General features: G+C 40.8%; 1 protein-coding gene, 1 non-coding gene and 2 pseudogenes across 2 annotated transcripts in view; 3 read left to right on the top strand and 1 right to left on the bottom strand.

Annotated features, from left to right (window-relative positions):
- Positions 1-14847, top strand: part of LOC119475078 (voltage-dependent calcium channel subunit alpha-2/delta-2-like) — a 101705-nt gene extending 86858 nt beyond the window's left edge. The window contains exons 25-40 of the mRNA XM_037747578.1: positions 792-882; positions 965-1027; positions 1184-1287; positions 1405-1503; positions 1709-1800; positions 2610-2657; positions 2765-2836; positions 2926-3078; positions 3255-3307; positions 3475-3530; positions 5175-5301; positions 5611-5720; positions 5966-6048; positions 6386-6946; positions 10295-10384; positions 13767-14847. Coding sequence (XP_037603506.1) covers positions 792-882; positions 965-1027; positions 1184-1287; positions 1405-1503; positions 1709-1800; positions 2610-2657; positions 2765-2836; positions 2926-3078; positions 3255-3307; positions 3475-3530; positions 5175-5301; positions 5611-5720; positions 5966-6048; positions 6386-6508 — 1274 coding nt within the window. The 3' untranslated portion in view covers positions 6509-6946; positions 10295-10384; positions 13767-14847. The remainder of the gene's footprint in view (positions 1-791; positions 883-964; positions 1028-1183; positions 1288-1404; positions 1504-1708; positions 1801-2609; positions 2658-2764; positions 2837-2925; positions 3079-3254; positions 3308-3474; positions 3531-5174; positions 5302-5610; positions 5721-5965; positions 6049-6385; positions 6947-10294; positions 10385-13766) is intronic.
- A 2289-nt stretch (positions 14848-17136) lies between these two features.
- Positions 17137-17255, top strand: LOC119498614. The gene has a single exon (XR_005209150.1). It is a non-coding gene; the product is annotated as a 5S ribosomal RNA (ribosomal RNA).
- Positions 17256-17930: 675 nt separating this feature from the next.
- On the bottom strand, positions 17931-18049 carry LOC119498645 (annotated as a pseudogene).
- Positions 18050-18652: 603 nt separating this feature from the next.
- On the top strand, positions 18653-18761 carry LOC119498711 (annotated as a pseudogene).
- The last annotated feature ends 2504 nt before the right edge of the window (positions 18762-21265 follow it).

Raw genomic sequence — 21265 nt, 5'->3', positions numbered from 1 at the left:
ACTTCTTTTCACTCTCACTGATTTTAAATTAGACTTTAAGATCGGCTTTAAAGGAACAGTGTGTAGCATTTAGGGGGCTCTATTGGCAGAAATGGAATATGATATTAATAAGTATGTTTTCTTTAGTGTATAATCTCCTGATAATAAGAATCGTTGTGTTTTTGTTACCTTAGAATGAGATGTTTATATCTACATACGGAGCGGGTCCTCTGCAAAGAGACGGCCGCCTTTCACGTTTACACGTCGGCCACCGTGGCGAAGTTTCGGTTAGTTGCAATCTGCAACTTCGCCGCTAGATGCCGCCAAATCCTACATACTGTAACTTTAATGGTTAAGGGTGATGATGTTATATATTTTTAGGCCTCTGTGCCAGTGGCAGCCGTGGCCGAAGTCATTATGTTTTCAGGTTGAAAACATGGACCGTACGTCCATCCGGTCCATTCTCGTGAACGCTATCTCAGGAACGCCTTAAGGGAATTTCTTCAGATTTGGCACATACGTCCACTTGGACTCAAGGATGAACTGATTATAATTTGGTGGTCGAAGGTCAAAGTTCAAGGTCACTGTGACCTCACAAAATATTTAGATTTACTTGGCTGGAAATTGGTGAAACTGTCAAATTTGGGGGAAAAATTTAATGCATTCATATTCACTACCATCACAAGTGTTTTGTGTTTGGTTAGGTTTTAACGAAAAGGTCACTGAACGAGTTTTACAATGTGTTCAGAGAAGAGAAATCTACATCTGATGTGGATATGGCTGATATTCTCTCTCTACCTCATCATGTTTAGGTGACAACTTGCTCCTTCATAACCTGATTCTGGACACTGGCATCATCAGGCAGCTGGTCGAGAAAGTGTGGAAGAATAAAGACTTAAATACGTGAGTGTGATTAGGGAACTGCGTTTTTAGATTTGACTCTGAATAAGATTTTGATTTGATTTCTGTCTCTTTTGACGTTTAGGTATGGCTTTCTGGCCGTGTTCGCTGCATCAGACGGAGGTGTAACGAGAGTGTTTCCCAACAAGTAAGTGCACTCCTCATCAAGGATGTATGTCTGTTCTGTTTCTCACTTTATTCTCTTTTAAGGTAGTAAGTTGTGAAGACTTAAAACGTTTCAGTATAGCAGGAGGCTTGTACTTCAGAGATTTACAGCTCCAGTGTTGGTGCTCTTAAATCTCAGGGCTGCAGAAACCTGGGAGGAAGACCTTGAGCCGTTTAACGCCAGCTATTACCGCCGCAGTCTCGACAACAAGGGCTACATCTTCCGAGCGCCTTATCGAACAGGTGAATGATGCTCTCTTGGTCTTGGGTTATATATCTCACACATAATGTATTGTGGCTCTCTGTTTCTAACCCCCCCCTCCTCCCGGCTTGTTTCTCTATTATGTTTCCCTCTTGAAGCCCGGGACGAGCTGCTGAACCCAGAGAACGACACCATAGGGATCCTGGTCAGCACGGCGGTGGAGATCACAGTAGGAGGGAAGACCATCAAACCTGCAGGTGGGTTCAGCTCTGAGAGACGAGACAACATCCTTAATGATAGATGTTAAAGAAAATGTTTCAGAGCGAAGGCGGAGATAATTACACGTCTGTGTTTGTGTTTGTGTTTGTTGTCACCCTGTCTGGACATGTCCGTGCTCTGCATCTATTTGCTGGACCTTTTATTTGTGTCTGTCTTTTTATTTTTAACTTCTCTTTCTCTCAGTGGTCGGAGTGAAACTAGACCTTGAAGCCTGGACGGATAAGTTTAAGATTCTTGCCAGCAACCATACAGACAACCATCAGGGCTCAAATACGGTAATAAGATACATTACATTTACAATAGGGCTATCAAGGTTAACGCGCTATAACCCATTAACGCAAGTTTATTTTAACGCCACTAATTTCTTGAATGCATTATTAACGCAGCTTGCGTTTTAAAGCTAGAGTGAAGATATTGGCATTTCATATGAAACTAGAAAACCTAATGAATCCATTGTTACCAACCAGGTTAAATAACGCTCCAAACTTGCACTAAATTTTGGCGAGGAAAAACTGTCATGGCCACTTTCAAAGAGCTCCCTTCACCTCTGACCTCAAGATATGTGAATGTAAATGGGTTCTCTGGGTACCCACGAGTCTCCCCTTTACAGACATGCCCACTTTATGATAATCAAATGCAGTTTAGGGCAAGTCATAGTCAAGTCAGCACACTGACACACTGACAGCTGTTGTTGCCTGTTGGGCTGCAATTTACCATGTTATGATTTGAGCATATTGTTTTATGCTAAATGCAGTACCTGTGAGGGTTTCTGGACAATATTTATCATTGTTTTGTGTTGTTAATTGATTTCCAGTATTAAATACATACATTTGCATAAAGCATCATATTTCCCCACTCCCATGTTGGCAAAAATGTTAAATACTAGACAAATCTCCCTTTAAGGTACATTTTGAACAGAAAAAAATGTGTAATTAATTTGTGATAAATCGCGATTAAATATGGACAGTCATGCGATTAATCACGATTAAATATTTTAATCGATTGACAGCCCTAATTTACGAGCTTAAGTCTTCAGCAGTATTTCTAAGATGTTCAGCTGTTGACTTTATTTTTCCTGTGACAGTGTGGACCAAACAGAGGTTGTGAAATGGACTGCGAAGCCAACAGTGAGGTGAGTATCTCTACTAGTTTCTAATGAGCTTCCTGTATTCAGCCACTGTATCATACCACTGTACATTTTGTGCTTCTATTTAATACCCTCTTTTCCTCTTTGTGCAGGATCTCCTGTGTTATTTAATAGATGATGGTGCGTTCCTAATCATGTCTAATCAGAAGGAGGACTGGAACAAGGTACAGTTAATACATTAATTTTCACAATTACCATGTTTTTCTTGTAAATCGTTACTCTGCGCTTAACCAGTGTCTCTTATTCCCTGCAGGTTGGCATGTTCTTCAGTGATGTTGATCCCTACTTGATGCACGCACTCTACAATAATTCCTTCTACAACCGCAAACAGTCATTTGACTACCAGTCTGTGTGTGAACGGATGCCCAACAGTAAAGCTGCAGCTGCACCCAGAGGAGTGTTTGTGGTAAGAAACGTAAACTTCCACACCGGAGAGGACGAGAAGTAATACATTTAAATGATAATGCGTTGAATTTTATGGCATATAGTGAGACTGATGGATGTTTGGTTGAAATATGCATTTAATCCAGTTGATATGAAATGCACGTTCTTCAATTGTTCTCTTTTCGTCTGTATCTGCAGCCCACAATTGCAGATTTTGTAAACGTGGCTTGGTGGACATCAGCAGCTGCATGGTGAGAGTCCTCGAGCTTGAATAAATAAAAAAAACAACACAACTGTAATACACACATACTGTACCTGAAGAAAGAGATCTGATGGCTACTCCTAGTACACAGCACCATATTCACTGTAAAATGCATTGTTGCATGTTATCACTAAGCCCCATCTGCTTTCTCCGCAGGTCCTTGTTCCAACAGTTTATGTATGGACTGGCTTATCACAGCTGGTTTGTCACAGGTCGGTGCAAACTACACAATCATTTAATGTGATCTTGGTGTTTTACATGTCTGCATGTAAAGTTTAACCCATTTGTGTTCGCAACTAAAATGTTTAATTTCCTTTGGTGGAAGTGTTCTCTGGGCCAAAGCACAAATGTGACCATTTGGCTGAAAAGTGACTTTTCTCATCATACTATATCTAGTCTTTGGACACATGGAAACACTGTTTTTGCAATAGAGTGCTACAGGAATGAGTCCTAAAACCCGAAAATGAGTTAGCATTTTAGGACTCTGGTTCCCTTGTCTCAGAGTCAATGTGTTTTTTTGAATGGGTTTTTAGTTAGATGCCTGAAATAAAGTCTGTGGTTAACACAAGCTACGACATAAAATACATCAATAAATACCCCACTTTTGAAACCTTTGTGTCTTACAAAAGGCGGCTGCTAACAAGCGGCTAATTGAGACTACTAAACGTCTTCACGCCGACTCGTCCACCTTTACAGCCTCCTTGTGTATACTCCATGCGACCATGCTGTAGTTTATAGCCTAACATTACCTTTTTACTTCTGGTGATTGCGTTCACACTTCAAAAATCATGAAAGTGGAGTTCATTTGTGAAGATTATCTTGCTGGACAAAACGTGTAAGTATCGTAAACTTGTGTTTGCCACAGAGCTTATTTTCTGCAATAATCCAAAACCCAACGGAAAAATCCCATTGGCGTTTTGTCGAGGGAACCAGGGCGATGCTAACTTCCTGGATGGCCGACAAAAATACATCATCCCTGCAGCAAACTATAGATTCTGTTATTTTTAAGGAAAAAACAGTAGTCCCATGTGCCCAAATACTAGATACAGTATGATAGGAAAATGTCTGTATCTCAGAAACTACAAGGAGCTCAATCAAGTATCTATGAACTCATAACAAATTGAATATCAAAGATAAGCACACACGTGCAGTGAAAAATAAGTATTTCATGTGGAAAACATTTAATATACACAATGTTAGTGTTTTTCCTAATTTTTCAAAAACCCTGACTTTGACTAATAATAAAGTGTGATTTTTTCATGACTTTTCGTGACCTAAAAATTTCAAAGTTGTGCTGTTAGATACTTGTGCAAAGTATGTCCGTATCAAATTTCAAGACCATTGATCAATTAGAACAAATATAATGTCTTTGGGCACAAATGGGTTAAAGGAGTAGGAACATTTGGGGAAATACACTTATTCGATTTGTTGTCAAGAGTTAGATGAGAAAATCGATACCCTTCTCGTATCTTTGTGTTAAATGTGAAGCTGAGGGGAATATATACACAGTATATTATATACTACATATTATTACTACCACTTCAAATCAAATTGGAGTTATGAGCCAAGACTTTTAAAGTGCACTGTCTAATGGTTTAATGATAAATGCATCTGTATTTAAAGTGCATATTTTTCTTGTGGAATTACTTTGTTGTCCTCAGTTACACTTCCCCTGCCTGAGTGCAGAATATCTAAATACAAACTCTGTAAAGGAATGAAGGAGAGAGGTTTTACAGCTTTTTCCAGACCAAGTGTAGACGTTCATCTTTGTAATCGCATTTTTAGAATGAGAGCTTATAAATCAACTGAGCTGACAAGTGTAACTCTGATGTCTTTGTGCTCTGCTGATGCCGCAGATGAGGTGGATGCAGAAGGAATCGACTCCTCCAAAGAGCGGAGTTGTGTAATGATCCAGACGCAGTACTACTTAAGTAATCTCAGCAGCTCCTACAACATACTGCAGGACTGTGGCAACTGCTCCAGGTCTGTAACACACAATAACCTGCACACACACATGCATGCGCTTACACATACACACCATAAAAGAAATTCGCACTGTGACAGAGGCACAGTTAGCAAGACGGATTCATCTTTCTGTCGGAGCTAATAAACTCTGCTGATGATTAAACCGCATCAGCTTTAATGAAACGGTCATATCATTGGCTAAATGAGCCTTACAAGACGCTCTCATGAATCTCGCTGATCCATTAGCAAATGAGGCTGTGATGTAAGCGAGCAGAGGGGGGTTGTTGACAGAGTTGTCTCTCTCTCTCTCTCTCTCTCTCTCTGCAGGCTGATTCATGCCAAGAAGATAAACAACACCAACTTGCTGTTTGTGGTGGCAGAGAAGATGCCATGCAACACCTGCGAGATAGAGAAGCTGTCCCAGAAGGAGGAGGAGTGTATCCTTTCTCACATTCAACACCAGCTGGCAGAGGAGAAGAAGAACTAGATTGCTATCTCCTTATTACCATACCTGTGGAAACACAGATGTGTCACAGTCATTTCAAGGTTATTTTTATCATGATGCAGTGAATTATGACCAGTCATTTAACATCTACAGGACTGCGTGAGGAATCAGTGTGTGGGGGCGGATAATGATGAAACACTGGATTTAAAATGTTTCCTTAATCGAGTCAATTTTCAGTCAAAGAGGAAAATCCATGTAAAGAAATGGCGGTGGCACGCTATCGAAAAGGACCCTCCACCTGCTTTGACAATAACAACACTGTAAGATATCAATCAGCACATTTAGGCAAATTTGTTTCTCAGCAGAATCATATTGCGATGATTCGGTCTTATAATTTTATAATGTTGGATTTTTTTCTCCTGTGGAAGATTAATGATTCTTTGCAAGCCAAAATGAAAACTGAATGTTAAGTTAGTGAAGGTTTGACTCAAACTATAAAGAACAGAAACAGTGACGCACTTTGAAAAATCAGTGATACTCACTAAAGTACTTTAGTATATAACTGTCTTTCATACCACGGTATACTGTTAAACCCTAATTAAAACATGCATACGATGTACTAGATGTGTCCTTACAGCTCCAGTTTTGTCTCTGCAGGAGAACACGTCAGACTGTGGACGGGGACACTCCTTCAGTCCGTCTCTCTACACCTTACTGCTCATTCAGCTGCTCCTGCTTTATCCAGCCGTCAGCCCCCACTTCCACTCTCTACTACATTAATTACATTTTCCTCCACTTATCCTCCTTTTAGCCCTCCCGACCCTAGAACCCTCCGACCCCAACTCCGACCTCCATGCCCCTCTGCCCCCCCCCCACCCCACACCCCCGATATAGTCATAGGTAATAATGGGACTTCCCTTCACGGCTGGTTGGAAGCCCTGAGTGCCGCGCTACCCAGCTCGCTTCAGTTTGTGTCGCTTAGTGACAACTGCCGGACGTTTGCGTCCTCAGCCAGTTAACCTTCATCTGCAGGAGGATTGGGTGGTGCTGGACCACCTGGATCATCAGAGGCAACGTCACCTGTCACCTGTCCACCCCCCATGACCACCTCCACCATCCGGAGAAGGGAGGGGAAAGAGGACAGGCCGATGTCCTCGTCGCAGACCTCCCGCCTCATACAGACTGGAGAGTTGAGGTCGTCTGTCCGTCAGACAGACGGTGGGACTTCTCCTTCTTTTTGTTCTCCTCCATCTCAGAGTGTCGCCACTCTGTCATTCGCCTCTCGTAAGAGGCCGTGGACCATTCAGCCAGTTATAGCCACCTTAAAAGAAAACAACAGACAAAAAAAAGAACTGTCAAGTATACAACATGTCAAGTATAAACCGCTGAAGTGATGAGTATTCCAAACATACAGTATATTTAGGCTTTGATCTGAAAAGGAAAGTCGTTAGGTGTTTATTTAAAAAATAATTAATTTATGCACTATATCTACTTGCCAAAATGAGATAGACTTTCATGTGGTCTTATTTTTTATAGCCAAAACACGAGGAGGAAAATGGCTTCTGATTTAGATTTAGGATAAACCGCGAGAGGAAGAAACTAAACGCTGATTCATTTTGTTGCGGCGCCTAATTGCAGATTAATGCTTTTAAAAGACGTCCACTGGGGATTATTGTATTGACTCGATGGTAATCGCATTCCTTGAAGTGTTTTTTCCTCATATTTAAAGCTAGCGCTATCTGGATCACACGCTAGCGACAGCTGTAAAATATGAATCAGTGTTCGGTGACTGCAGATTCAGAGCATCGTTGATGTCGTGTATTATTCTCCTTTGTCGATCAATCGACCATTCTGACCTCTGGTTTTGGACTGATGTTAAAAAAAAAAAAAAAAAATCCCTGTGCTCTCTGATGCGAAAGCTCACCTCTGCCAATCCTCATGAGGCTTCTCCAGTAACCTCTACTAACGCTCCTAATCCCCATTTGTATATGTGTGCTTTACTTCTGGTCCCACTGGACAGACACACAAAGATCTCTGCCTCATGACGACCGTCTCATAGCGGGTGGGTTTTTTCTTTTTCTGTTTGTTTTCTGGGCTTGTATTACCTTTTGACTGATGCTGTTCAAAACTTCAAAACCATTCGCTGCTGGGGGATAGGGGCTTATCAACATTTCCAGCAAAAGTGCAGAAGAGGCAACTAAATATGGTGATCACGTACAGTAGTAGTCTGGTTGTAATCCGTCACAGCTCATCATTTGATCATTACGATGTTTAGGAGCCGCTCTGTTTCATAGTGCCTTGATGCACTTTGTTTTGGACCACATCGGCTGTATAAGAGTAGAGCTACTGTATAGTACCTTTATAGAGCAGCCATCTTTGAGGCTTTGGATAACGCAGGAGCCTGTGAGACTGAATCTGTCGGCTATAGAAAATAGCTTTACATGGAGCCATCGCACTGACCGGCTCTAGCTTAATGTATTTACCCTCTCGGCTGTGGTCGCTCCAGAGCCACCTGACTGCCATCATATGGAGTTACTATACCGTTCCTTTACTAAGCCATGTATAGAGCTATGATCCGTATACAGCGACTTAACTGGCCATAGAGCATTTTTAGGGCCACCTGACTGCTATAGTTCTGCCTGAATCGTATGTGTTTGTGTGTGGATGCGTGTGTGTTGTTAGTTTGCGTTAAAAACCCTCAAAGGGAAATGTCTTTAAAATGAGTTGTGGAGTGTGTGAGGGATGACAGTTGTGGTAGGAATAGCTGTTTTTTCTTGTTCATATGTTGCTAACGGACAAAAACCCAGTGTTGTCGTGGATGAAAAAAAAAACGGGATTTCACTGAAACAAAAAGAATCCGTCTTTAACCATCAGTCTGCCTAAATGTTAATCTAAAGGGAGCAGAGGAAGAATGTGTAGTTCATCAGTGTTTTCTGCTTCAAATGCAACATAGCTAACAAAGCCTCTCTAAATGCCTTAGTGTTACACAGAGAACGGAGCTGTGATACGTTTCCCTCCCTCATGTACACTCACGTACACACACTGCTAAGTCCTCCCAAAATAGTCACTCCCTGGGTTTTCTTGGTGTTCCGCAGTAAGTATAGTGAGCTCTAATTTTGTATTTTTGCGTCTTGGAATGGTTCGTTATTGATCGATGCCTGTTTTGATTAAATGCTTGAAAGCCAAGTGGGAGTTTTAAATTTCAAAAAGCCTCCGAACCTTTCGATGTTCACGCCCACCCGAACCTCACCGTATTGCTCAAGTGGGACGACGACTCACGCGACAATTTGAACCTTAACCACACACTCTGTACAGTCGTTGGTACTATTTGATGTGACAAACATGCTGGCACAGTAACTGCAGTGCGGCTCCAAAACAAATCAGAAAGACTGTTAGAAAGTTTCAATTTAAAAGTATTAACAAATTTGGCTCCTTTAAGTGTTGAGTATCATCTGATGCCGGATGCAGTTTTACTTTTCTGGCATTTGTTTGTCTCTGTCCTGTGCCATTTAATTCTGTCTGTATTTCCCTATTTCCACCGTCTGTAAATGAGCGCTACACGTGCCTGTGGAAATGTACCCCCTGCAACTTCCTCTCTTTTTCCTGGCTCTATGCGCTTACAGTCCTCACACACAAACTAAATATGAGGCCTACAGTTTTTTTGCACCTGCACCGAGACATTATGCACAACACACCTATAAGCGAACATGTAATGACACGTATTCATGCCCAGCTGGGAGATGTCAAGCACCAGGCAGAGGTAAGCCAAGGACGTCACTTCCCGGGTGTTTTTTTTGGCGAGCGGGTGGAATGTCAGAGGCAAGCTCAGGGAGTGGGTCTCCACAGAGCAACATGGGCCCGTCCAACAGGAGGTCATGGAGGAATCATGTAGTGACGTCTGTGTGTGCATCCCGACGGGAAAAAAACGTCTTCTGAGGGGACCACACGTCTGATTTCTGTGGTTTGACAAATTTACTTTTGCCAAAAAACAAAACGAAAAAAAAAAAGAAAATTGGACCAGCTTGGGGATGATGAGAGGGAGGGGTCAGCTTTAGGACAGGACCCTAAAATAAGTAGGGGATGGTTTTCATAAAGCCTCTCGCCCCCTCCCGACCCTCGCTGCATCTGTGTTGGTGCGTCTCTGTGGGAAAGACACGTGTGTATGTGATTCTGTAGTCTGTAGTCTGGTGCTATGTGACCATGTTTGACAAGTGTGTAAAAAAATAACAGCAACATTTAGAGAAAAAAAAAAAAAGAGTAAAATCAGTCGAATTTTAAGTGACGTTATAAAAAAAAATAGGAATTCAGCACTGTTGATAAGTTTGAGATCTGAAGTCAAAATGTTTTCAATTATTTTTTTGTTTTTATTTTCTTGTGCGTGTGTGAGTGTGAATGTTTGTGTGCGTGGAAGATTTAGCTCCTTCTTTTCTGGGCACTGGTCCATGTTGCTCCATTCACGTACAGTAGCAACATGCTGACCCCTGATACTGAACTGTGTATTTTTCCTGTGCAGTCTTAGAAATGTAAAAGGTTAAATGTGATAACGTGCTATGTCGTCTTTTACAGACTGACCTCGTCTCCACCATCGGGGAGAGCGTGGCTCTGGGAGCAGCTGGAATCATTATGTGGGGAGACGCAGCTTATGCAAGCAGCAGAGTAAGCATCCACACGCTAATTATAAAAGACGTTAATCACTCCGACACTACTTATACATTCAACCATATTATCTTGTCAGTCATGTGTGCAGTCATTCGATAACTAACAATTACTCCTCAGGGCTCCAGTTCAAAGTTAGTGGCATGAGTCACATGGACTTGTGACTCTTGGAACTGTCTTCAGATACACAGGAGATGTCTTTGTTTTTCTCAGTCACATTTAGGCTGCTAGGTAATCTTAAAGGGGACGTAACATGCTTATTTTCATGTTCATATTTGTATTTGGGTTTCTACTAGAACACGTTTACATGCTTTAATGTTCAAAAACACTTCCTCACACTGTCTGTCTGAATATACCTGTATTCACCCTCTGTCTGAAACACTCCGTTTTAGCTCCTGTCTCTTTAAGCCCCCTTCCTGTAAAAGCTCTGATTGGCTTGAGAGAAAAATGGTGCACCTTTGCAAAGGTAGTTCTCAAGCTGTGGGCGATATCAGTCATTCCCAAAGACTGGGTCAGGACCCCCAGATTTTACTATAGTTGGCAAATAAATTTGCAGAATTTCTTCCATAGTCTTTAACATTTATATCTGCAGTAAACCTTTGAGCCACGTGAGGGAGCCTGAATGTTCGTATTATTCTGATAATTGTAGTCCACTTATAACATTGAATCTAATATGAAAGGATAGCGCACATTCTGTTTGTTTTACTGATGAGAGGAAAAAAACAACAACCTCTTAACTCCGCCTAAATGTGTTTATTTGGTCTCATTTATAAAGTCTTTAACGTGTATATATTTTCAATAACAAGTGCATAAAATGAAGTAGTGATTATCAATGTATGCCTCTTAGAAATGACTGGTTTACTTATTCAAGATAATATAAGGTGATGCAAAAAATGGCAGTAAAAATGTGTAGGACCTAGGGAGGGGCAATATATTGATATTATATCAATATCGTGATATGAGGCTAGCTATTGTCTTTTTAAAATAGTAATATGGCAAGTAGGTAAATGTTGTCTTTTCCTGGTTTTAAATGCTGCATTAAGGTGAAGTGATGTAATTTTCTGAACTTACCAGACTGTCTTAGCTGTTCTGTTAATTGCCATTACCCACCATTATAGCCACATTACTGATGATTATTTACTAAAAGTATAATTGTCTAAATATTTTGTAAAAGCACCAATAGTCAACCCTACAATATCGTCAAAATATTGATATTGAGGTATTTGGTAAAAAATATTATATTTGATTTTCTCCATATCGCCCAGCCCTAGCAGGAACGTTAATTTACACAAGAATTCGATCTTCTCAGGATTTATAGATAAGACCTATTGTGAATTGGGTTCCCAGAAAAAAAAGTTTTGGAAAAAATATTCTAACGAGCCTGCATGTGACATAGGACGGGGAGCCAAATCTGAGCTTATTGAATCACATGTTTTCTGATCTAGGCAGCCCACAAAAAAACTGACTGGGTTGTCTTATTTCACAGTTTGTGGGTTGGTAGACACTCCAGACACCCAACTGTACGAACACAAACACTGGAAAAATGAGTTTTTCATGACATGTCCCCTTTAAAATTAGCCATGAACAGTGTTTGTTCCCAGTTATGAAAGACCAGTTTTTTGCAGCAGAGCTCACATTCACTCAAACTGAAGGAAAATGAGAGAAAATCGTGGTTTTGGTTGATTTGCCTGAATACATGCGGTCCATACTTAAGTCTTTAAATAGCTGTAAGAATCACCCACAGTAAATGACCACACACTTCTTAAGCTGTGCAGGATGGACAGGCATTAATTAATCTACTCTGTTCTACTTTCATGATGACAAACGTGTTACGTTTAGCGGCAGTGATTCCCCAGGGTCATCCTCTTCTTTTGATATTATGAATATATACATTTTACATCCATCTTATTGTTTTTTTTTGGGAGTAAGAGTAATAAATAGAATATATACAGCATATTATAGACATCCTCTCATACGGACGGGATTCCAGTGAAAATGCACTGTGTTCTTGATTTGTTGGTCTCTATTTTGGATTAATCAGCACATCCTACACTGGGTGTGATCAGGTGCCATGTAGTTATATTGTGTTATTTAGATTTAGGATCTTGTTTTTATTCATGAATGTAGTCTTTGCATCACTTCTAGAAAAGACAGTTTTCTCTTGAATCAACACAGTTACACGTCCAATTTAATAGAACTGGATGTGTAGCTCATGAGAAAGGAAAACTCTATTAAGTACATTATAACTCTATTTGTTATTGATAACGGCTTACTCAAGTATTGTAATTAATAATGGCATAATATAATGATAATATAACTATTTTGCACAGTGAGTACTTTTACTTTTGATACCTTAGGCAGAAATGGAATATAATATTGATAAGTATATTTTCTTTAGTGTATTATCTCCTGAAAATAAGTGTTTTTCATTACCTTAGAATGAGCCGTGTATATCTACATAGGGGATAGCAGGTCCTCTTCACGGAGCTGGCCGCCATGTTTCTACAGTAGCTTAGAACGGACAAACCAAACACCGGCTCTAGATAAGGACATTTACGTTTTCACTAGGGTTCGATTAAAACATTTAATCACATGATTGTCTATAGTTAATCGTAATTAATCACAAATTAATTGCACATTTTTTTATCTGTTCAAAATGCACCTTAAAGGGATAATTGTCAAGTGTTTTTTATCGCCAAAATGTAGCTTAAGTTTGGAGCGTTATTTGGCCTCCTCGCGACAAGCTAGTCGGACATGGTTGTTACCAATGGACTCCTTAGTTTTTCAAGTTTCACATGATATCAGCATCTTCACTCTAGACTTCACTTTAAAACTGAGCCCGCTACAACCTCCAGAATATCGATTGCGTTAATGCGTAAAGAAATTAGTGGCGTTAAAACTAATTTGCGTTAACGCGTTATCGCTTTAACTTTGACAGCTTTAGTTTTCACGTTTTTGCGTCAGTCACCGTAGTTCTCCTACACGCTTGGCACACGGGAGAAATTTCAGTTGGTTGCAATCTGCAACCTCACCACCAGATGCCGCCCCATCCTACATAATGCACCTTTTTAAGTAAAAATTAAGAATGCAGTAAATTGTACTTGTAACAGAGTATGTGTAAGTATATACTAATATTACTACTTTCACCTAAGTTAAGCGTCTGTAAATTCTTCCAGCATCTGAATACTTCTTCCACCACTGAATGTAACACAGGAAGCTGTTAAAGTACTTAAAAAGTCTCAACCCTGACCCTCACACCCATGGTTAATATAGTTAAAACACATGCAGGTTTGGCATTAAAGGCCCGGCAGTGCCGTCTTGACTTATTGTGACTCTTGACCCCAGTGAGTGATGACTGTGATATTCTGTTTGTCCTCTCCAGAACAGCTGCTCCGACCTGGACGCCTATCTGCGGGGTGCGCTGAATCAATACCTCCTCAACGTCTCCACGGCAGCAGAGCTATGCAGCCAGACCTTGTGTGCTTCTCATGGCCGCTGTCTGCGCAAAAACTCCAACAGCGATGTTTACTTGCATCTGAACCCCCTCAGCCACACTATCATCACGCAGAGCGGCAAGCCGACGGTCATCGGCAGGCTTGGCGAAGAAGAGAAGAAGAGTTTTCAAACCCAGTTTCAGTGTCAGTGTTACAGCGGCTACCAGGGAGACGGCTGCGATCAGACCGACCCTCTACACCAAAGAGGGACGGCATCTCAAATCACAGCGTCAGCACTGCAATGTGTGATCTTATTGATTGTCTCTCTGCTCCTCTGTTAATACACACCATGAATACTGTAGACATGGCTGCATTTTATATGTCTAAATACTGGAGCATACGAGAGGACAAGGTGGGGATTTTTAGGAGTGATGAGTGTCATTTTTTATTTCTTTAAATTGCTGTTAAATATGGATGACACAAAGTGAAGTTGTATAAGAAACACTGTGGAAATTTGTTTGGAACTTTCTTTAAACAATGGAGGACTCGCTGGAAGTGACCTTGTTTACATTTTGCTCTCAGTTTCCTCTCGGTCACTGTTTTTGCCACGGTGTCAACTTCCATATTTTTCATAGAGAGGACGTTTTTTGGAGGAAATGTGATGATGTATGTCAGTAGGAATTGATGCACTTAAATCTGGAAACAGCACAATATATCTGAAGTGCCTGATCTCTTTTTTCAACATGACCTCTCTCTAACATCTGATGTTTTTCTGGAGGCAATTACAGTATTACTATTTATTTGAATGTATTTTTAGGTGTTTTATATGATATTTTCTTATTTTTGTGTCCAAAACATGACTACTAGTTTTCTCTTAAAAACAGTATTTTTCTGTATTTCAGCAGCTGTTTTACATCAGAAGCACAAACAATGTAAAAAGCAAATTTCTGACACTTACATATCCGCCTCTCTCTTTGTGCTGTTTTCTCAAATTTGACTTTTGTCTAAGTAAATAAACTTCTTTCTTAAGGTCCTTGTGTAATTTTCCTTTTAAGATTTACAACAAAGAGGGGAGAGTAAACCTTAGTTTTCAGATATAGAGGTATGATTCTGCTGTTTGCAGTCATTAAAAGACAAACTTGTCCTCATTGTCCACTAAGGGGAGGCAAAGCCAGCTGGTCTTCAGGGAGGGACACATCTTGCAGGCTGCTGCCTCATACCCCCTCCTCTCCTCATGTAATTGTAGGGTGCCGTTAAGCCAAGAGTTATTTTTACTACTTTTAAGAGTTGAGCAAGGCATACATTTAAATTGGCAGGAGGAAGACTTCATTATGGCTTGACAGCCATTTAGAGTAGACTGTTTTTCCAGGTCAAATCTCTTCAATAAACAATTTATTTTCAATAATAGATACTCTTTTATTGAGACAAAATGAAAACTGTTTAGTCAGACAGAACTATGGGATGAGGTTTTTAGTGTGCCTGTGACTTTAAATCTGCTCCTGAAACAAACTGCATGTCTCGCTTCTGATTGGTTGTTTGAAAACATTTGCACACTTCTGATTGGTTGTTAGAAATCCATCTGATTTTGTTCCTTCCATTTGTTCCAACATCTGGCATTATTCTGTATCTCTTTTATTGACAGCAAATCCCATCCCGTGGGCACTCCTACTGAATACAGGCACCTTTAAACACGGATCACAGATATATAGTTTATTTTTTTAAAGGCTAAATAATCTCCTAAAACATGCTGTGATGTAAATGATATCTCACCGACTGGAAAATTAGTCTTTTTTTACAAGTACTGGCTAGGGGTGTATGATCTCACCTTACCCCCAGAGAGGGACTCTCTTCTGCCCCGGTGAGTGTAGGACTGACCCTGGAGGACCGGAGCCCGGCGCGGGTCCGGGCGCCCCTCTCTAGGGGTAAACTGAGTGTAGGGATGACCCTGGAGGACAGGGGCCCGGTGCGGGGGCCCTCCGGGGCCGAAGAGAGTCCCTCTCAGGGGATAGGGTGAGGTTAGGCATCAGGGGAAATATTACCAGAGCCCGATGTTTTTTTTATTTTCGACATGCCGGGGCATTACTTTTTATTTGTTTTTGACATGACTTGTATTTTTGACATGCATGACTTTTTATTTGTTTTTGAGATGACTTGTATTTTATGAATTTCCAGAGCTAGGGCTGGAAGCTCAGGAAGCCTGTAGTGGAGAATGGTGATTTGTAGGCAGAGAGAGCTGATGGGTGTGCATGAACTGGTTTAGTCTTTTTGTTACAATGTCTAAGTGGGGCACAAAATGGCTCACCCATGGCTTCTCCTTAAAATATAGCCTCTGCACAGCAAGCTGTTCCAAGATGGGACTCCAAGCAACAGAATCAGCAGAAAAGAGTCTTTCCACAGTCCTTTCAAAATTACAAACTTTCAACAAAAACATTTGCAGCTCTGCTGGGTCCATTTTACTGGTCGGTTCGTTCTGTCACGGTGTGGGGTGAATTTAACATGGAACCCAAATGCAGAGTAACAGGCAGGAAAGTAGCTGAAATAAAAGCGAGCTTTAATAATACTAAGCTGAGAAATCCAAAACTACCAAAGGCAAAACAACAAAAGGCAGGGAAGGGAACAAAGTACAAAAGAACAAATAGAAACAAACAACAAAAACCAAACAGAGGACCAAAACCAAAAATCACTAACCAGGGAAACACGAGGATCAGAGCAGGAGGTAACAGGTAACATGTAGGACAAGGTAGACGGGGCTGGAGAGACAAACGAACCGACAAGGACAGAGGGGAAACACACAGGCTTAAATACAAGACATGATTACACACAGGTGAAACAAATCAGGGCGGGGCAGACAATCAACAAAAGGCGGGAAAACAAACAAAGGAGGGAGGTAAAACCAGACAAGACACAGGAGGAGTGAACTACAAAATAAAACAGGAAACACCGGAATAATATAAAAGACACCAAATCCAAAATCACATAAAAGTAAATAATAACAAAAATCTAAATCTACAAAGTCCCAATAACAATCACAAACGTAGTGGAGTAAAAACTCCAATCGATCCCTGTAAAATAAAGTATAAAGTAGCATAAAATTGCAAAAAGCACCTCAAACCTGCATTCAAGCAGCTCAGTTACAATCTCACCTCTGTCATAGATAGTGTTTATCATTCATGTGGGGAAACTGTGTCACTGTAATCAGAGCTCCTTGCCCAGAACTTCTGGAAATATGCTAATGTTCTTATGGACAGAAATGCACACAGGCGTTCATGGTGTCAGTGATTGACATCTATAAAGGGCCGTTTTGTCACCAGTGCTGTTGCTTACGGCCATACCACCCTGAACACGCTGGATCTCGTCTGATCTCTGAAGCTAAGCCGGGTCGGGCCTGGTCAGTACTTGGATGGGAGACCGCCTGGGAATCCCAGGTGCTGTAAGCTTTTTCACTTCTCTTTACAAACAGCCGTGGCCAGCGATGCTTCTCCGGTGGAGACTTTGAAAATCAGAGCAGCTTGTCTCTGGATGTTATATTTGATAATTTTTCACTAATAATGCACAGTACCTTATATGCATAATAATACGTACTCTACATTTGGAAACTTTTCACATTGTCATTTCGCAAGGTATTTTTGGTTTTGTAAGCACATCATCATTTAAAAGGATGAAGTGATACCATAGCTAATTTCATTGCAATATGGACACTGTTACCCTTTATTTTACCTGCCTTGCTACCCAGTAACACCACTACTGTAACCCAGCCAGATGTCTTGCACGTGTATGGATCTGTGAGGACAGAGGAACAGAAAATTGGCTTAACCACCGGAGGAATCTTTGGCCTTTCAGCATTTGACAATTGCAGCAACACAATATTAGTAAATGTTTGTAAGGAAATGATCAGGGAGTTTAGGAATTTAGAAAGCATTCATTTAACTGGACTTCTATCTGTCATAGCTATACCTGTAACAAATGATCTACTCTTTAAAAAACAATTGAAAACCATTGCTCATGAGCATTTACATTCTGTGCACATCATTCTATAGATTTCCATGTGCGCCTGTCTGTGTCCACTGAAGAATCAGCAGCACCCTCTGCTGTTTGTAAAGAGTTGTGAAAAAAGCTTACAGCACCTGGTATTCCCAGGCAGTCTCCCATCCAAGTACTGACCAGGCCCGATCCTGCTTAGCTTCCGAGATCAGGCGAGAGCGGGCGTGTTCAGGGTGGTATGGTTGTAAGCAACAGTTTTTCCTACAAAAGGCCGCTTCAAAGATGCCATAACTCCATGTTTTTCTTATTCTGTCTATACAGGTAGGAGCTGCAGATTGTCGGGAACGCAAACAAATACTCTCATTATGATGACCAAAATTGCCTTTGTAACAATCTCTGTCAGTGTTACATTTTTCAGGCTATATTAGAAAACTATTATTGGATTATAGTCACTGATGCATCACTGTGTAAGTAGCAATTTCAAGTATCATTCTGCGCCATATCTAATGAAACAATCAAGTTTTAAATGTAAAATCTGAATGTCCAAAGTGGCAATAACAATCACAAATGTAGTGGAGTAAAAAGTACAATATTTCCCTCTGCAATGAAGTATAAAGTGACATAAAAGTGAAAATGCACGTCAAGCCTGCACTCAAGCAGCTCAGTTACATTCTCACCTCTGTAGTTGACAGTGTTTATCATTCATGTGGGGGAACTGTATCACTTGTAATCAGAGCTCCTTGCCCATAACTCTTACAAATATGTTAATGTCCCTACGGACAGAAATGCACACAGGCGTTAACGGTGGCGATGATCGACATCTACAAAGGGCCGTTTTGTTACGGTTCCCATGGCTAACAGCCATACCACCCTGAACACGCCTGATCTCGGAAGCTAAGCCGGGTCGGGCCTGGTCAGTACTTGGATGGGAGACCGCCTGGGAATCCCAGGTGCTGTAAGCTTTTTCACTTCTCTTTACAAACAGCCGTGGCCAGCGATGCTTCTCAAGTGGAGAATTTGAAAATCAGAGCAGCTTGTCTCTGGATGTTATATTTGATCATTTTTCACTAATAATGCACAGTACCTTATATGCATAATAATACGTACTCTACATTTGGAAACTTTTCACATTGTCATTTCGCAAGGTATTTTTGGTTTTGTAAGCACATCATCATTTAAAAGGATGAAGTGATACCATAGCTAATTTCATTGCAATATGGACACTGTTACCCTTTATTTTACCTGCCTTGCTACCCAGTAACACCACTACTGTAACCCAGCCAGATGTCTTGCACGTGTATGGATCTGTGAGGACAGAGGCACAGAAAATTGGCTTAACCACCGGAGAAATGTTTGGCCTTCCAGCATTTGACAATTGCAGCAACACAATATTAGTAAATGTTTGTAAGTAAATGATCAGAGAGTTTAGGAATTTAGAAAGCATTCATTTAACTGGTCTCGTTGTTGCATCTTCCCGTCTACATCACAGACGCTCAGATCGATGGCCGGCTGCAGGATTGGGGAGTTGGAGCTACGTCGGAGAGAAGGAGGAGAAAGTGGCCAGGGACGAAACACGCTTCCTCAAAGTTAGATTCACGGACGAGGTGAGGTCTCTACCGTATTCTACACGTTTTACCACCATGGAAGGAGTGGAGCACTTTAAAGTCATCCATGATCGGCAGGAGAGAGTATGATGTGAGAAGAGGAAAGCCGAGACTTTGAGGAATGGAGAACATTGTGAAGAAGTGAAGAACAAAGTGATTGCTATTTTGTGTTTGTTTTCTTTCTTTTTGATCTCATGGTCACAGTCTTGTCGTTTAATGTGAATGGTTTGAGGGATATGGCGAAATTGGATAACAGATTGTAGTGAGATGTGGGATTAGTTTGGTTCTGTCAGGGGGTAATTCTGGTTGCTGCCTGGGACTCTGAACTGATAAAAGAGAGAGCAGTGTTATGGTGTTTTGCAGAATAATAATAACCCAGCCATAGCAGTGATCCCCTATACATGTTTTAAATATTTGACTGTAGTTCATGAAATAAAGTTTATTTATATTTTGTACTGAGACACTGGTGGTTATCTTTTCAGCCTGTCGCCCGAGTAGAACGGGTTACCCACGGCCCGTTGACATTATGTGTTTCGAGGAAACTAACAGGGATGGTTGGATTGTAGGAAAGGTGAGGGAGAGGTGGAAGGGGACTATATATTACAGTAATGGGTTAGTTGGGGTGGCAATATTAGTGAAAACGGATATAGTGGAGAATATAAGGCAGGTGTATAAGGATAGTAGAGGGAGGTTATTAAGTATAGAATTTGATTATATAGATATGAGGTTTAGGTTGGTAAATGTATATATGCCGGTTATAGAAGGGGAGAAAAGGCGGGTTCTTGTTGAATTAAAGCCGCTGTGTGTGCTGAACTGCATAGTGGCAGGGGACTTCAACATTAAATTGACTAGGTTAGATGTAGGTAAAGATGTAGTATTTAGGTGGGAAAAGTCGAGGAAATTATTAATTGAAACGATGGAGGAAGGGAAATTAGTAGATTTGTTGAGGTATTATAATTTGGACAGGAGGGAGTATTCAAGGAGGCAGGTAAAGGAGGGGGAATTGAAGCAGTCTAGGATTGATTTACTGTTGGTTAAAGAGGACACTCTGAGATATATAGATGATATAAAGTATAAGTTCAACACGCTTAGTGACCATGCAGCATTACTGTTTAAGATTAGAGGTAGGGGTGGGGAGAGAGGTGGAGGACAGTGGATGTTAAATGCTAATATTATGGTGGAAATGCAATACAGCAAGCAGATTAGACAAATTATTAGTGGAGAAACTTGACTTTATAAACAATATTGCAGAAGATAGCATAGATATGGGGGAATGGTGGGAAGGGGTAAAGGAAGAGGTTAAGAGGACAAGTATAAAATTTGCAAGAAAGTGGAATAAGGAAGGGAGGGAGAAAGAGAGGGTTCTTAGGGAGAAGCTAAATAGTGAGCTGAGTAGAGCAGATGATGAGCCGGGGTATAATATAGAAGAGTTTTTGAGGGTCAGGGCACAATTAGCGAAGTTTGAGAGGGATAACTGTAGGGGAGCAATTTTGAGGAGTAAGGCAAGATACACATTGGAGGGAGAGAGATGCACTGCATTCTTTTTGGGGCCGGAGAAGAGAAAGCAAAGCAGGTCATATATACAGTGCATCCGGAAAGTATTCACAGCGCTTCACTTTTTCCACATTTTGTTATGTTACAGCCTTATTCCAAAATGGATTATTGGTTATTTAGTCTAGGAGTGAGAATAAAATGGCAACGATGCAAACAAAGTTTCTTGTTTTGTTTTAAATGCACAGCTGCCTGATATTGTCAGAATAACTATTTTAATGGAGAAATGGTCAAAAGAAGTACCAAGTAAAATACAAATTTTGCATTTAGGCTTATTGTGTTATGATCAGTTTGTATTGTGACACCCTGCC

This window comes from Sebastes umbrosus, chromosome 1 (genome assembly GCF_015220745.1).
Source record: "Sebastes umbrosus isolate fSebUmb1 chromosome 1, fSebUmb1.pri, whole genome shotgun sequence".
Lineage (NCBI taxonomy): Eukaryota > Metazoa > Chordata > Actinopteri > Perciformes > Sebastidae > Sebastes > Sebastes umbrosus.
The sequence above is the reverse complement of the archived record's forward strand: the minus strand, read 5'-3'. Positions and strand labels throughout refer to the sequence as shown.